Source organism: Taudactylus pleione, unplaced genomic scaffold, assembly GCF_031769625.1.
Source record: "Taudactylus pleione unplaced genomic scaffold, aTauple2 ptg000006l, whole genome shotgun sequence".
Classification (NCBI taxonomy): domain Eukaryota; kingdom Metazoa; phylum Chordata; class Amphibia; order Anura; family Myobatrachidae; genus Taudactylus; species Taudactylus pleione.
Window position 1 is genome coordinate 27,509,074 of NW_028284409.1, and position 17,766 is coordinate 27,526,839.

At 49.3% G+C, this 17,766-nt stretch overlaps 1 protein-coding gene across 1 annotated transcript in view; it reads left to right on the plus strand.

Moving 5' to 3' along the window:
* LOC148543160 (solute carrier family 22 member 3-like) overlaps positions 1–17,766 on the plus strand; it is a 397,488-nt gene that overhangs the window by 192,866 nt on the left and 186,856 nt on the right. Inside the window, exon 4 of the mRNA XM_088451782.1 lies at positions 17,323–17,491. Coding sequence (XP_088307908.1) covers positions 17,323–17,491 — 169 coding nt within the window. The remainder of the gene's footprint in view (positions 1–17,322; positions 17,492–17,766) is intronic.

Genomic DNA, 17,766 nt, shown 5'->3' on the forward strand with positions numbered 1-17,766 from the left:
CACTTCTGAATCAAAACCTCCATCTCCTTTCTTGTGAAATGTGGCTGCCTTTTTTTTTTGCCCGCTTTGGCCGGAATGCTGGGCCCAGCAGCCTCTTCCATGTCATCCTCCTCACCTATTTGTGTAAATTTACAGAATTCACAAATTCACAACTTGCCGAATCTTATGTTTCAAATTAATCATTGATAGAAAATGCATGAAAGACTTACCGCCTGACTCTTGGGCATTTTTTCCCTGGTCTGTCGCCATGTCTGAGGTCCAAACAAGAAATACACCAGAATTTGAATGTGTTTTCGTGACGTATTTATACATGCGTCCTTATTTTGCGGCCGCATCTTTGATTGTGCGGCCCTATGATCCCTCCTGAATTTGTGCGGGAAACGAAACACTATTTATGGCTTGGTGTGTCTCAAGTTGAGGTGGCGTTTTTGGATTGTTGGAGGTTATCTTGGCTGGAGTTTATTGATTGCGTAGAAAGGAGTTGGCGGTTGGAGATTCGTTTGTTGTTTAGATTTGCTTTTTTTTTTTCCGTTATCTTTGTTGGTTTATATTTTTGGGACCTCGTTTCTTGATTAGGTAAGTTTTGGGAAGTCTAACTTTTGTTCAATTGTTGTTTCATTGTGTTTCGTATATTTTGTAATTTTTGGATCCATAATTTCTTCTATTTTAGATTTTGTTTATTTTCGACCCCAAAGACCTTTTGATTTAGAATCTTAGATATTTGCTCTTGGTAAGTCCATTTTTTATCTTGTATTAGCGAACTATTTAGCGCATTTTTAGTAGTTACTCTTGTGACTTGTATTAGCGAACTAATTAGCGCATTTTTAGTAGTTACTCTTGTGACTTGTATTAGCGAACTAATTAGCGCATTTTTAGTAGTTACTCTTGTGACTTGTATTAGCGTACTAATTAGCGCGTTTTTAGTAGTTACTCTTGTGACTTGTAGTAGCGAACTAATTAGCGCATTTTAAACAGCTTAATAATCATTCTAAATTTTTGGTGGTTTATCTTTCGCTTTTTGAGCCAACATTACGTCCCGTTTTGATGTACTGTGTTAAATGTAGCTTTGCGGTTTTGCTAAATGGGTGTTTGGCATATTTTAACTTTGGTCTAGCACAAAATTTATAAAACAAAAATGCACAGAGTGAAATGTGTCAAGTAATTTTGGTGTTTATTTTCAGTTTGGACGTATAATGACAATACCCCGGCATGTAAGCAGCAATGGATGGTATCATCAAGCTAAGTTGTTTTAATATAGTTTTGGGGTGGCTCAAAAGCCTTACTTTGAAATCTTTGAATTTCAGGTTGATCTGGGGCGGATTGTTCTGGCCATGGTCCCGGAAGCCGACCAACCTCAATCTCATCCCAGGCGTAGGCATCGTAGGCATGCAAGGCCCCAGATATTTCGAACACGTGTCACCCTTTTTGGAATGCCCGATGATGAGGTTTTAAGACGCTACCGTCTACCTCCCAAAATCATCATAGACACTCTCTCATTAATAGAAAGTGATCTTGAGCGGCAAATTGACAGTCCAACAGCAATACCACCACTGACGCAATTTATGGCGGTGTTACATTTCTGTGCCTCAGGATCGTTTCAAACAACGGTGGGAATAGTGGCGGGCATCTCCCAATCCTCCTTTTCCCGGATCCTGAGGGCAGTGATGGAGGCACTTTTCAAGCACCTCCATCATTTTATTCAAATGCCTTTGGATATGGGTGCCCTTAGTGTGGCCAAGGCCAATTTTTACCAAATAGCTGGCTTCCCACACATCATAGGGGTTGTGGATGGTACTCACATACCACTTCAGCCTCCAGCATGGCTGGAGGCAATATTTAGAAACAGGAAACACTATCACTCCCTGAATGTAATGGTGGTATGTGATGCCTCCCTCCAGATCCTGTCCCTGAATGCTAAATTACCAGGAAGTGCACATGACTCCTTCGTCATCCGGCAATCAGGGATATGGCAGAAACTAACCAACCTACAAGCTGGTGATGCGTGGCTTCTGGGTAAGTGGAGACCTTTAGTACATAACAATGTTAAGCTTGATACACAGTGTTCCTGATGTTGTCTCTTGTTTTTCACAGGAGACAGTAGATACCCTTGCATGTAATGGCTGCTCACTCCTTATTTGGCTCCCACACCAGGCCCACAAAGTGAATATAATTCCGCACTTACAGCCACCAGGCAAGTGGTGGAGTGCTGTATCGGCCTTTTAAAAGGCCGATTCAGATGCCTCCACCGTTCTGGTGGCGAGCTCATGTATTTGCCGGATATGGTGTCGAAAATTGTGGTCCTGTGTGGGATATTTCACAACATCGCCATAAGGAGTGGTGTCCCAATGCAGCCAGAGGATGCCTTACCTGAGGATGGCCCCCCCGAGGTTGGTCGGAGGTCAGTATGTGGGGGGGCCATACGCGATGATGTGGTGGCCAGATTTTTTAGGTAAGTTTGACCAAAACTACAGTGTTTATACCTAATGTGTTTGTGTTTGTTTGCGAACATCTAATTTATTTGATTTTTTTTCACCATCTTCTGTTTGTTCACATAATCTTTGGCACTCCAACGCTCACTACTTCCTGCTACCCTTACCAAACCTGGATCTGGTGATTTGGGGCATATATTATATATTATATATATATCTGGAACCCATATATCGCAACGCCATGTTTGTGGAATCATGTTGGCATGGTCGTTCGTCAACCAGTTCTTGATTGTTTTTTTAATTTTAATATTTTATTTGTATATGTTGTATTTGAGTTTATCACTGTGTTTTTTTTTGAGGGAGTGACCACTTTGATTTCTCATTTATGTTGTGAATAAATGTTTGGAGAGTGAAATGGTCTTCCTTTTTTTGGACGTTAACAGCAAGTGTAACCAGGTTAACACACCTTACATTTGACTAAGGGGTAATCCAGTACTGACACCAGTTGATGTAAACTGAAATATGTTTTCAGGTTCTCAACCCACACCAAAAGGAAGCCTGTCCAAACCTTTGGATTTGGAAGATTGGCCTAAGCAATTTGCACACCAACTAGGAACCTGTAAAATGTAGAAATATCTAATTGACACTACACCCAAAAAGGGAAATGACATTGTTACTGTTCTGTGTTTCTTGTGGCTGTTTTACATACAAATACAAAACACAATCTAACTTTTAAAAAAGGGAAATCCTTGCAGGAACAGTCAACTTATGTCAGGGAAATTTTTTGTGGTTTGGGAAAAAAAGAATGAGCCACAACGTATATTTGAAATCAACAATTTATTTATAAAACGAAAAAAAACAAAAAAAACTACTGGCGAAGGATGCCAGACAGCCGGTCAAGGCCAACAAGAACGCCAATGACATGTTGGCGCATCTGGCCAACACATTCGAGCACCTCTTGCCGACGCCTCTGTTCCTCTGTGGGTGAGAAAAGTGTGTGGATTAATAAAACAATAGGGAAGCCACATTAAAAAAAAAAACAACACAACGAAATCACTCCTAAACCTAAAAAAAGAAACCAAAACAAAAAGGGGGTGCTGCCAAAAATACAAGGCCTATGTACAAATTCCCACAGGTGTGATATGTGTATGTTGAAACCAGCAGGAAGAGGTAAAGGCAAACTGCTAAATCACCAAAAGTAACCCCAAAAATCACGAATAAAGGCACGACACATGATTACATACAAACAGTTTGTGCTTAAAAAAAATGCGAAAGAAAAACATACCGGGAGCCAAAACGGGAGCTCCGGAAGTCCCTCCATGTTCTTCCTCGGAGGAGCCTTCATTCCCCAAAGAACGGGGAGGGGTAATGACGGACTCCGGGGAGGGGGTAATTGGAAGAGGGGTGGGTGGAGGAGAGGGGGAAGTGGGACGGAGGGGAATGAGGCCCGACAGTTCCGGGAGAGGGTCTGGGAAGGCTGGGGAGGAGTGGGGTATAGGGGAAATATTTGGGGTGGAGTGTTGGCTGGGGGTTGGGGATAGTGGCCGGGAACACCGTCTGGCCGGACGGTGACGGCGTAGTCTTGGCTGTCCACCTAAAATATGTCAAACAAATTGAGGTTAGTTTCTGGCCAAATCCGGGACCCAAATAAAAAACAAAAAACAACCAACAAAAAACATGCAAATAGGAGTAGAATGAAAAAAACAGAAATAGAGGGAAAACATGCACACGCAGATATGAGGACAAATAATAAATAGGACAGACAGGAAAACATGCACACGCAGATATGAGGACAAATAATAAATAGGACAGACAGGAAAACATGCACACGCAGATATGAGGACAAATAATAAATAGGACAGACAGGAAAACATGCACACGCAGATATGAGGACAAATAATAAATAGGACAGACAGGAAAACATGCACACGCAGATATGAGGACAAATAATAAATAGGACAGACAGGAAAACATGCACACGCAGTTTGCCCCACAAACACAAACATGAAAACCACAATACATAACACTTACTTTCCAGGATCTGCATGCGAAAGCATGCCAGCAAGCGGGGCGTTCGCCGTTGCAGGTCTGACCACCTGCGCTCCAGCTGCCCGATGTTGCGGCGTGACCCTAAGGACCGCAGGCGGGACCGTGCCTCCGCATACGCGGAGCGCTTCTGCCGGCTGGTGATGGGTGGAGGCTGGCTGGTGATACGGCGATCCATCACCTCCGTAAGCACCAGCAGCTTGCGCCTGGTGAATGCGGAGGCTCTCATGATGGCAATGGAGTTTTTCATACAAAACATTTTTGATAAAGTGTGCAAAAAATTTCTGATTGGCTAATGTATTTTGGAAATTAACAGGAGCAATTTTATTGGTTAGTGTATGAGTCATGTGTTCAACAGGGCCAGAAATCTCTGGAGAGTTATGATAGGCTTGATGCAGTGACATGCGTTTGCAAATTTAAATAAAGAAATGAACCCTAGAAAATATGCGGGGATCCACAGCAATAGAACAATTGTTTAATTGTGGTTCACATGTTTTTTGAACAATAAAAGCGAATGTTCCATCCGTACGTATTCTGCGGGTAAACACAAACACGGACAAGAGTAAAGTTTCTTGCATTGTGTTGAAAAAAAAAAAGAATTAAGCTAATTGATACATTGATTGGCATGATACGATTGAGGGAGGTAGGCAGAATAAAGGAGCAGGTAATCGACATCTGACAAGGCCACTTCCGGTTTCACTTGTGCGTGCGTTCCCTTCAAGCCATTTCGGGGATGTACGCTCGCTATTTCGCACGCTCGTTAGTTAGAGGAGGGGTCGCCTGAGTTTAGGGAGGAATTTTAGATGCGAACGAAAATACGAGCGAGCCATAGAATTTAAATAATATTGTACGTACGCCTAACGTACGTGCGCCCGCTTGCAAGTGGCTCTGAATGAGGGCCATAGTTACTTGTTAAATCTCGGCTGTTTAATACAGTACTTATTTCTTTTGCACGCTCAGGCTGGAAAGAGCCCATGACCATAGAGTGTATGGCACACAATAATTTGCACTGCTCAGACACTTCATATGTCCTTGATTTTAAAGACTATTTTTTGGAGATGTAATTTGGAAATGTATTAGACCTACTAAAATGGGCAAGTGGTGAAGTTGTGCACCGCAACCAATCAGCCTCTATCATTTATCAAGTACATTCTATTAAATAATTGGTTGCTATAGTTATCTTCTCCAACTGTCCTCATTTTAAAAGGTTTATTACATCTCTCCCTAAATCATGTTTCACCTACTCATAAAGGTGAAGTGGGTTTGACAGTGTGACAGTTTGTGGTGTGCCTGGGAAGATACAGCACAGTAGAAGCCATACCTCCACACCATTGGCGGCTCCTACCTGTATGTACCATGGGGTCTGTGGCGCCTCCTGCATTTGCGCTGCACTCCCTCTTGCCAGTAACTAAAGAGAATCTTGCCAGTGGGAGAACGTTCAGGTCTGAGGGTGGCAGGGCTTTTTTCTATGCACAGTGTAAATTCTGGGGGCGGTGGTGTGTGCCTCCGGACACAATGACTTCAGATCCACACCACTTAGTATGCCTGTCTGAATGTGCGCAGGGTAGCGATCCAGCTCAGTGTCTTAACTTCATCCCAGTCACCCAGAGGCAAGATAAATGTTGGTATGTGACCCTCCTATGTCGATATATGTATTGGTACAGAAAGCTGCACTCCTTAGCTACATATTAGTTATTGCATCCAATGCCTTCTAAATTACCTCATCTGGTGTGGAGAGGACACAATATTCCAAATGGTGGGCACTCTGGAAGGCTTGAAATGATCACACATGCATGAGTTAATCAAGGGATCCAGTGGGGTCATTTAAAGCCGTCCAGAATGCCGCCATTAAAAATACAATTTTCTACTTCAGGGTCCATAGGGTATCCACAGGATACCTTGGGGTATAGGTGTGACGTCAGTCGCAGGGCACCAAAGAGTTAAGCTTTCAGCCTCCCAGGATGCACTAGGTCCCCCTCCTATACCCCGCCCCCGGGCCAAGGCACCTCAGTTTAGTTTGGTGCCCGGCCGGAGTCGGGTGCACCTGTTGGAGTGGGGGCTAGAAGAGCCCCTGAAGCTTTTTCTTCATGCAGCTGTGGCTGCACATCTGGATGAACAGCATGGACAGTCAGTCCTGACGTCCATGCTGTCTTCCCTACACCCCGCCGGTACCAGAACGCCGGTACTGATCCGGGGATGCTGGTGGGCGTCTGGGGTCACAGCTAGCGGTGACCCCAGATGCTCCGGACCATGGCCGGATTCAAGGGGGACAGAGGTAAGCAGCGGGGTCCCGCGGTGGGTCCCCACTGATCACATGGTCCTAAGTCCCCAGGCAGGGGGCTCCCTGGGGACTGGCTGCAGCGTGGAGCCAGGCGACCAACCTGCGCTTCCACTACCCCCTGGGACAGCGGACCGCAGCAGAGCGGTAGCGCTGCGGCGTCCCAGGGGTTAAATGCATGCCAGGGGAGCGCGCCTTCCCTGTCTCACAGCCGGCGCCTCCCCCGCTGCACACAGCCCTCTCTGCACTGTGCTGACTGGTCCTGTGTCAGCGCTCCTCCCCCAGGCCAGCTTCTCTCTGCTCCTCGGCGGCCATCTTCTCTGCAACGCATGGTGAACGCTGCTGGAAGTCTGGAAGGAAGCATCGTGGTCTGGGTCCCTCCGCATACCTCTCCTCCGCTGTAGCTCAGGTCTGTGTATGCAGCGCTGTGTCCTACCAGGCCCTGTGTCTGTGTAGTTGAGTGATCAGCGCTGTTAGTGCAGGAATTGTTATTTCTCTGCATTGTATGTGACTGTGCTAGCGCTGCCAGTAACTATTCTTCTCTAAACTGTCAGCTTTATTACTGTCCCTGTTCTTTCTGCTAAAGCCCTTGCGGTGCGGTGCTGCAGGGTGGTCTCTCGCCTATTTAATACTTAATTGGTGAGAGGTCACATACGTGGTGCCATCATGTCTGAAAGTGATTTTCCCCTCCGGCTACAGTGTACCACGTGCAAAGTACCGTTAGCGGAGGGGGAGGGTAGCGCGGAGGGCCTTTGCCGGCAGTGTTTGTCCATGGCGCGGCCTATTACGGTTACAGCACCGGTACAGGAGCCGCCCTGGGCTTGTTTCGCTCAGGCGTTAACAGCTTTAGTGGGCCAGTTAGCTCCGCAGCCCGCGTTTACTCCGATGGGTTTGTCCCAGCAGTCTGTGGTGTCGTCACCCATGCAGGGGTTCCCACGACAATTGGTGGTACCCCACAGTCTCCCTATTTCCCCGCTCCCGGGTTCTCAGGAGCCAGCGTGGGTTAACTCCCTGACGAGTTCTTTACAGCACTTGTCGGATGTGTTGCAAGGGGAGTCTGTGATGCGGCCTCATAAAAGGCCGGTGGCGTCTCTGTCCGCTCCTTATGAGGATGACGAAGGGACGTCTGATGATGGGGAGATTCTGGATCCTTACGATCAGGAACCTTTCCATACTAAGGACGCTGATGCTAAGTCCAAAGTATATATTCCTGGACTTATTCGGGCGGTCCGCACAGCCTTGGTGATTGAGGACGAAGTTCCCCCAGCGGCTAAATCTAAGTATGCCTTTTTCAAAGATGTGAAGGGCGATGCCACAGTCTTTCCTCTTTCGGGTCAGTTGGTGGACCATTTAGAGGAGGCGTGGAAACAACCTGGCAAAAGATACCAGCCGCAGAGACGCCTGGCGGTGGCTTATCCGTTCGCGGATAATTATTTTGCTAAGTGTGAATCCCCTCCACAGGTGGATTCTCACGTGACCCGTCTTGTCCGTAGTGCCACATTGCCGATGCCATCCATGTCCTCCCTTAAGGATGCTACGGACCGCAAGGTAGAAATCTGCCTGAAGTCCGCTTATTCCCTTGCAGGGGGGGCAGCACGGCCGGCTATGGCCATTTGCTGGGTTGCCAGAGCGATGGAGCGCTGGGCGGATTCATTAGAGGCTTCTTTTGAATCCGACTGTCCGGCCGAACAAGCGGAGTTGTTTGGCAATCTCCGTGATTCGGCCACCTACATCAACGAGGCGGCTCTAGACATTAGTACTCTGGTGTCTAGAATTTCTTCAGCAGCGGTAGCTGCTCGTCGCACCTTGTGGCTGCGATCCTGGAAGGCGGACGCAGATCCAAGAAAGGTCTGGAAGCGTTGCTGTTTACCGGAGAAGTTCTCTTCGGTCCGGATCTGGATAAGATTGTGGCCACGCTGGCGGCAGCCAAATCTGCTTGTCTCCCGTCGGCCGCTGCTCCTTCTGGTTCTGGACCATCGTCCTTTCAGTCATCTAGGGCCCAGGGCAGGCCCAAACCACAGTCGTTTCCTCGACAGGCTGGCCCTAAGAAATTGGTCAAGCCCCGGAAACAGGCATGGAGTACCAGACGTCCGGCCCCCAAGCCAGATGACAAGCCTGCGGCCTGACGGTCCGGGTCTCCCCTTGGGGGATCCCAGGGTGGGAGGCCGCCTGCTGCAGTTCTCCCGGTGTTGGTCGTTCACTACGACAGACACTTGGGTTCTGGAGGTGGTCTCTCACGGGTACGCCCTCTCCTTCCGGCACAGACCCCCGGCTCGATTCTTCACCACGGGTCTACCATCAGACCGGAACAAGGCTACGGAGCTGCGGAAGGTATTGCACACTATGCTCCAGGCTGGAGTTATAGTGCCTGTTCCATTCTCCCAGAGGGGCCAGGGTTTCTATTCAAATCTATTTTTGGTACAGAAACCCAATGGGTCATATCGTCCGATTCTCAACCTCAAAGCACTCAACAAGTCTTTGCGGGTCCCGAAGTTTCGGATGGAGACCCTACGGTCCATCATTCTGGCGCTGGAACCTGGGGACTACATGGTGTCATTGGACATACAGGACGCTATGGCGGTCATGGCGGCTTCTCTGCGGCTGCAAGGAGTCCGCATGTTGCCGTACTTGGACGACCTGTTATTGGTGGCAGGATCTCCAGAGCTCCTGTTACACCACTTGGACCTGACCATTGCACTGCTGCAACGGCACGGCTGGCTAATCAACTGGCAGAAGTCCACTCTAATCCCGTCTCGGAGGATTCTGCATCTTGGAGCCTTATTGGACTCGGGACAGCAAAGGATCTTCGTGACGGAGGACAAGATCTCTGCTTTACAGTCAGGGGTGCGCAGTTGTCTGCACAGCCGCCGGGTGTCCTTACACTCGGCGATGAGGTTACTGGGCTCCATGGTGTCGGTGTTCGACATGGTGAAATACGCCCAGTTTCACTCCAGACCTCTGCAGCACCTGATCCTGTCCTAGTGGAACAGGCTGCCTCAGTCTCTGAAGTTCCAGACGATTGTGCTCACCCCGGAGGTTCGCCTGTCCCTTGCGTGGTGGTTAAAGACGACCCACCTCAACAAGGGACGTCCGTTCTGGGTTCCAAATTGGGTCCTGTTGACAACGGACGCCAGTCTTCGGGGCTGGGGAGCAGTTTCGGGTCCACACTTGTTCCAGGGCAGGTGGACACCGACAGAAGCGGAGCTTCCAATAAATATCTTGGAACTCCGTGCGGTCTTCAATGCTCTCCTGCAGGCACAGCGGTTTCTCCAGGGTCACCCGGTGCAGGTCCAGTCGGACAATGCTACCACCGTGGCCTACATAAACAGGCAAGGAGGAACTCGCAGTCGGGCGGCTCTCGTAGAGGTCTCTCGGATCCTGGTTTGGGCGGAGCGCAATCTTCCGGCCATATCAGCGGTCTTCATCCCGGGAGTGCTAAATTGGGAGGCGGACTTTCTAAGTCGCCAGGACGTTCATCCAGGGGAATGGTCCCTGCACCCGGACGTTTTTCAACTACTGGTGGACAGGTGGGGTCTTCCAGAAATCGACCTCATGGCGTCCCGGCACAACAACAAGTTGCCGGTGTACCGGTCTCGCACAAGAGACGAAGGGGCGTCTCTGGTGGATGCTCTGTCCGTCCGGTGGACGTTCAGGTTCGCATACCTGTTCCCTCCGGTCTCCCTTCTTCCACGGGTAATCCGGAAATTCAAACAGGAAGGAGGGACGCTCCTGTTGATAGCTCCCGCGTGTCCCAGACGGCACTGGTTCTCTGACCTTCAGGGTCTGTCCGTGGACAGTCCTCTGCGGTTGCCGCTATGACCGGACCTTCTGTCTCAGGGTCCTTGTCTTCACCCGGACCTGACTCGGCTGTCTTTGGCGGCGTGGCTGTTGAGACGGCCATGCTGAGGTCCTGGGGGTTTGCCAGCTCTGTGGTGCGTACCATGTTACGAGCTCGGAAACCGTCTTCCGCGAGGATATACCATCGCGTGTGGCATACGTTCTTCCAGTGGTGTCGACCGAGAGGTTATGCACCGCGGGAGTTTCGTCTGTCTCGGATTCTCGCCTTCCTGCAAGCGGGACTAGATCATGGGCTTCGCCTTGCTTCTTTGAAGGTACAGATTTCGGCCCTATCTGTCTGGTTTCACCGTAGGATTGCTACAATCCCGGATGTGCGCACCTTTATGCAAGGTGTTCTCCGTATTCAGCCGCCCTTTGTTCCACCTGTGGCGCCTTGGGATTTGGCTGTGGTCCTGAGGGCTCTCCAAGGACCGCCGTTTGAACCACTGGGCTCAGTGGATATTAAATGGCTAACAGCTAAGACTGTTTTCCTTCTGGCCGTTGCTTCAGCCAGACGTGTTTCTGAGTTAGGGGCTCTTTCTTGTAGACCCCCTTTCTTGGTTTTTCATGGGAACAGGGCAGTGCTCCGCACTCGGCCCGAGTTTCTTCCCAAAGTTGTTTCCCAGTTTCATGTTAACGAGGAAATAGTTGTTCCGGCCTTTAACTCACCGGGTCTTTCCGTGGGTGAGGCCTCTTTGGATGTTGTGCGGGCATTAAGGACTTATGTTGACCGCACTTCTTTGTTTAGGAAGTCGGACGCTTTGTTGTCCTCTATGGCTTCTGTAAAAAGGGTTGGCCTGCTTCAAAGCAAACTTTGGCAGCCTGGATCCGTATGGCTATTTCTGAAGCTTATCTTCATGAAGGCCTACCGGTCCCTCCTTCTCTGAAGGCTCATTCCACTAGGTCTGTGGGTCCTTCGTGGGCAGCTCGACGTGGTGCCTCGGCAGTTCAGATCTGCAAGGCTGCTACGTGGTCTTCTGTCCATACCTTCGTGAGGTATTACAGGTTTGACACCTTCGCCTCTCAGGATGCTTCCTTCGGGCGGTGGATTCTCCTTTCTGCACAGGAGCGTCCCCACCCTTAAAGGATACTGCTTTGGGACATCCCCAAGGTATCCTGTGGATACCCTATGGACCCTGAAGTAGAAAATATGAGATATGGTAAGAACTTACCCTTGTTATCTCTATTTCTACGAAGTCCATAGGGTTCCACAGGACTCCCGCCCTGTCGCACCTGTGCTGCAGATGGGCTTTGCTCTGGTCACCGGTTTTCCGTCTCTCTCTGGTGAGAATGTGATTCTTGTATGTGTCCAGATCTTTGTTCTCTCTCTTCCTTCTCCTCCGGCCTATGGCTTGGTAACTAACTGAGGTGCCTTGGCCCGGGGGCGGGGTATAGGAGGGGGACCTAGTGCATCCTGGGAGGCTGAAAGCTTAACTCTTTGGTGCCCTGCGACTGACGTCACACCTATACCCCAAGGTATCCTGTGGAACCCTATGGACTTCGTAGAAATAGAGATAACAAGGGTAAGTTCTTACCATATCTCATATTTTTTTCTACTTAACATACAAACTCTTGGAGGAGGTAAAATTGAGGAAGAGATAACAAGAGAGACCAAACAATGGAACAATGGTACAATCCATTTTTATTTATTTTCAAAGTGACTAATCTAAATATGACCGTTACTCCAGTCTCCTACTTACCGCAGCCTATAGCTATGCACTGCATTGATGCACTCTGCGCTTCTTTTGAATGAATCCTCACTTTCAGACTGACTTCTTCACTTGAACGCCCGGCCACTGACACTAGGCTCCTCTGTCAGGTCGTGGACGGACGTTACCAAGTCCACAATCAGGAGCACGAAGCATATCCGGAACACAGAGCTTTTTGACGCGCCTCAGCTCCTCCTCTGTTCCAAGCTACTGCTGCTAGTGCAGGACACATAGAGTAGAGATGAGACATTGAAAGAAAACATTGGAAGTACCAATGTTTGTAACATTTATAGATAAAAACATTGGTTCTCTGGAACCAGTGTTTACCGATGTTTTTTTTTTTTTAATTTAAACTCAGTACTTAAACATATAATAATGTCTGTCTTCATTGAGGCAAACGCCGCAGTAGTAGTCCAGTCAGTGTGTTTAGTACTCACTTTTTTTGGGATTGAGTATATAACAAGGAGAGAGCCTGCTGGCAGCCCAAAGCTGTGACAGCAACACACAGTGGGCCTGATTCAGACCCGCTCGCGAGCGCACAGTGCTCGCAAGCGGGTCGGTGGTCCCCCACTGCGCATATTACTTGAATCTGTTGCCTGCTAGAGCCCCTACTGAAGTACGCAGTATGGCCCTCATTCAGACCCGCTCGCAAGCGCTATGTGCTCGCAAGTGAGTCGATGGTTGTGCATTGCGCATGCGTGGGATGCGCAATGCGCATGCGCGAGACTCGGAGCGAGAGATAAATTCTTTTGCTCCGGGACTCACTACAAAAGGGGCGGCTCACTACATCGCGACCATCACCTGGCCGCTCGCTAAAGCTGTGGGTGGTCACCCACAGCTTAGCGAGGCCGCGCGGTTCAGCCTTGGTCGCCACTGGCTCCGTTAATATCCCACAAGCTCAGTGTATCTGGGCCCTGAAAATTGCAAAATGTAGAGAGGGAGGAGACGGGCATGCCAGGCGCAGTCAGTGTCATGTAATTCAGCTGAGCTCAGGAACCAAAGAGATGAGGCACAAAAATATTCTTGAATCTTATCAGGTACATTAGAGCCGTAACTAGGGGTGTGTGGCCTGTGTAGTTGCACAGGGCACTAGGGTTCGCACATTCACCTGCATGAGGCTTGCAGAGTGCCTAGGGACTGGCAATAAGTGGCCCCCCCAGATGTTGTAAAACTACACATCCCAGCATGCCCTGCCACAGTTTTGCTATTTGGCCATGCTAAAAATGTTGCAGTGCATGCTGGGATTTGTAGTTCAACAGCTGGAGGGCTGCTTATTGCCCACCCCTGCAGCCAGTAGCGCTACTGCAGATGCAAGAACATCCAACAGATACTCCAGGCAGGCATCCTACTGCCCAGAGCTGGCAGCATCGCCCCCACTGGTGTGACATCAGGACCTGTTGCTAAATCATGTGACCTCTTGTCTTGTTGTAACACTGAGGTACTTTACTTATTGAATTTTTTTACTTGTTTTTTACTTACATCATTCTTACTACTGTCTGGCTACTCCCTTGGTGAGGGGATGCCATTTTTGAAAAGGGCACGCTCGGTTCTCACCATTGAATTAAATGGTGAGAAACGCTCGATGGCTGATAGGCGGAAGGCTAGCCTCTCTCAGCCAATGAGCACTCCGCATCGGGATTTCTGTATTGAAATCCCGGGCGAAGCTGTCATTCGGGCAGCTCTGGGTATCTCCATTTTTTTTTTTTTTTGCCAAGACCCTGGATTGTGTGAAGAGGACCTGATCCACGCATAGGAGGAGGTGAGTATGGATTTTTTTTTCACAGGTAATTCATTGTATTGTCCACTGGAGAAGAGGACAGATTGGCTTCAGGGATACATAGGTGAGTATGTGACATAGTGTGTATGCATTTGTGAGTACATGTGTGTGTGCATGTATGTTTTAATAAAATTATACTTTTCTATGGTGTATGTGTTTTTTTCAATATTGCTTTTGCTGTGGACCTAAAGGTACCAGCAAGCCCTTGATGCCCCGCATGCTGATACTTGTGGTTCTCCAAGTACCGACATGCAGGGGAGGCTTGCTGTGAACTGCAGTTCCACAGCAAAAGCCAATATTTATATTTTCACTTTACCGGGGAGCTGGAGAGACCATCTGAAGAATGAAGACGACGGGAAGCCCTGAATGTGCGGCGGCCGTGCAAAAGAGCTTACTGCCCGCTGTGCTCCGGGTGAAGACACCGCAGAAGCCCTGGATGTGCGGCGGCCGCGCAAAAGAGCTTACTGGCCACCGCGCTCCAGGTAAAGTTTCCGGTAAATAAAAGATTTAGAAGACTGTGTCTGTGTGTTTTATTTGAATATTTCTTTTGCAGGGGTACTATAGGTGCCAGCAGGCCCTTAATTCCCCGCCTGCTGGTACTTGTGGTTCTCCAAGTACCAGCATGCGGGGGATACCTGCTGGGATCTGTAGTACTATTGCAAAAGACGGCCATGCCATTTTTTTTTTAAACACAGGCAGCCAGTCATGGTTGTGCTTTAATGCAGGGAACAAATGACATAGGGTTCCCCCATATTTAGGCACAACCAGCACCGGGCTAGTCAGAACCAGCCCTGATTGCCAAAATACGGGGGACATCTAAAAGCGCCCCTCCCATAAAACAGCCACACCCGGAGCCCCAGTACTGGTTGTGCTAAATACAGGGGACAAACGACGTAGGGGGTCACCTGTAGTTAGCACAACCTGAACCAGGCTTTTGAGAACCTGTCCTGGTTGCCAAAATATGATGAAAAAATGACGTAGGAGTCCCCCATAAGTTGTGCAACCAGCACTGGGCTCTGATCCAGTCCTGGTTCTGGAAATACAGGGTGAAAAAATGAGCAGGGTCCCACTGTATTCTCCAGGACCAGCACCGGACTATTTCTAATGGGGGGCTGATGCCACAGCCAGGGGAGCCCTTTCACCTCGTCCCCCAGCCGCAGCATCAACCCTGACCGCTACTCAGTCCAGGCCGGGGATCCCTGAGGAGCCGGGGGCACCCCCCCAATAAAGGAGTCCACCTCCACAGGGCACCCCAGGCCCAAGGTGATAGCCTGGGGCTATCCCCAGCACCCCTGGGTTTGATTGTGTTGTGTGGTGCATATTAAAGAATATTTTCTTTTGCAGGTGAACTATAGGCCTCCCTGCATGCTGGTACTTGGAAAACCACAAGTACCAGCATGCAGGGCATTAGGGCCCACTGCCACCTGTAGTCCACCTGTAAAAAAAATATTAACATAACACAACACACTATAATATTGTAATATTTTATTTTACAGGTCTTCACCTGGGGGACGGTGGCCTTTAAGCTCTTTTGCATGGCCGCCGCCACCCCAGGACTTAGGCATCTTCGCCTGGCGGGCGCCAACCCGCCAGAGCTTCGGTGTTTTCGCCTGGCGGGCGCCAACCTTGCAGGGCTTCGGTGTCTTCGCCTAGTGGGCAGCAGCCTGTGATAGCTCTATTTCGTGGCCGCCGACCACTAGGACTTCCGGTGTCTTCGCCCGGCGGGCGCCAACCCGCCAGGGCTTTGGCGTTTTCGCCTGGTGGGCACCAACCCGCCAGGGCTTCGGCCTCTTCACCTAGTGGGCGGCAGCCTGTGTCAGCTCTTTTGCATGGTTGCCACCCACTAGGACTTCCGGTGTCTTCGCCCGGCGGGCACCAACCCGCCAGGGCATCGGTGTCTTCGCCTGGCTGGCGCCAACTCACCATGGTTTTGGCGTCTTCAACTGGTGAGCGCCCACCCACCAGGGCTTCTGGCGTTTTCACCTGGGGGATGGCTGCCACCTCCCCAGGGCTTCTATGGTCCTCTGCAGGTGCCGCCACCTCCAATGACATCACGAGTCATGATTGGCTCATGGCGGCCATCTTTGAAAATCAAAGATGGTCGCCGTGAGCCAATCATGGCTTGCGACGTCATCGGCGGCGGCAGCTGTGGGACCAGCGCCTGTTCCGGTGTCGTCGGCAGGCCTGGATCCAAGAGGATATAGGAGCTCATTTAGAGTCGGTCGTGAGCGCTGAGCTCTCACAATCAATTCCATGTTGCCCCACAGCGCATGCGCACGACGGAGCCGGCTCCGTCGTGCGCATGCGTGAGACCCGGCTAACGGCTAACGATGGCCGCTCCATTGTTAGGGGTCTCGTAGCAGAAGGGGCAAGCTGTCGATGTTGAGTGACAGCTCGCCCCGTTTGCTGGGCAGGCGGGGGCGTGCCCGGCCAAACGGAGGCGTTCCAGTCCGAATGCTTGCCGTTTGGGGGCGCCCCACTGACATCATTGCTGATGTCAGTGGGGAACTTCCTGCTCGAACAGAGCAGGAAGCTCCCTGGGGCTTACGAGTGCCCAGACCCTACCCTAGGGTCTGGTCGTAAGCCCCGATGGCGCTCCATCTCCATAGCAGTGCCCAGAACGGCCCGGGGGACAATGGAGCCAGGTGCCCCCTTAAGGGCTGGAGCCCAGCGGCAAATGACTCCATTGTCTCCGGGAGTTCCGCCACTGTATAACAAAGAGAACCTCTGACTGGGACCATGTATTAGTGTCAGTGAAGTACTGTGTAAGGAATGTGTGAAAGATATGTGTGAAAAACTCATCATCTAACCATAATATGTTGAAAAAAAGGAAAACTGTCCCTTCGTAACAAAACATGTGTAGGGCACCGGAGTTGCTGAACACAGCTTAAAGTGAGTGCCGATCCAAATAGGAACATATATATATATATATATATATATATATTATATCCCTGATGTTTCTGTATCCCCCACTTCCTGCCCACCAATGCACGTGCCCCCCCCTCTCACCACATCACACCTCATAGCGCAGCTCTGCGCTGTGCTCAGCTCCGCACTGGTGACCACTTCCTTCCCTCATTTTTGCTAAAAACTAAAACAGAATTCAACAAATATTTTCAAAGTGTGCAACTCCTGAAGTGGATATTAAAAATTCTGTTTGTTAGGTGGGGTGTGGATGTAATTGAATAAGAGATCCATGTTTTAACGACTTATATAATGTTTGTTGTCTATTTTCCCTCTCCACAGTTACAGAGCTGGTGGGATCTAAGCAGAGACGTATCGTCGGTATTGTGGTTCAGATGTTTTTCACTTTGGGAGTCATGATCATTCCTGGCATTGCTTATTTGATTTCTACATGGCAGGGCATTCAGCTGGCTATTTCACTGCCAAACTTCCTCTTCCTTCTGTACTACTGGTAATTATTAATACCGATATCTGATATCTGATATATAATGCTCTGTTTTCATTAAAATGGATATCTGATGCTAAGTTAATACAGTTCCTTCCAGAATAGATTTGTGCATTCTAGATTGTTTTGTAACAGTAATTGTGTTTTGTGTAGAATCTACAGCAACAACTTTTTAACATTTAGGGCCATATTTTCCTGCTTTTTGCAGCAATATTAAATTAGGTTTTGCCCTGTGAAGTGTTTAATGTGGCATGATGTTAATGCCACATTTATCCTACAAG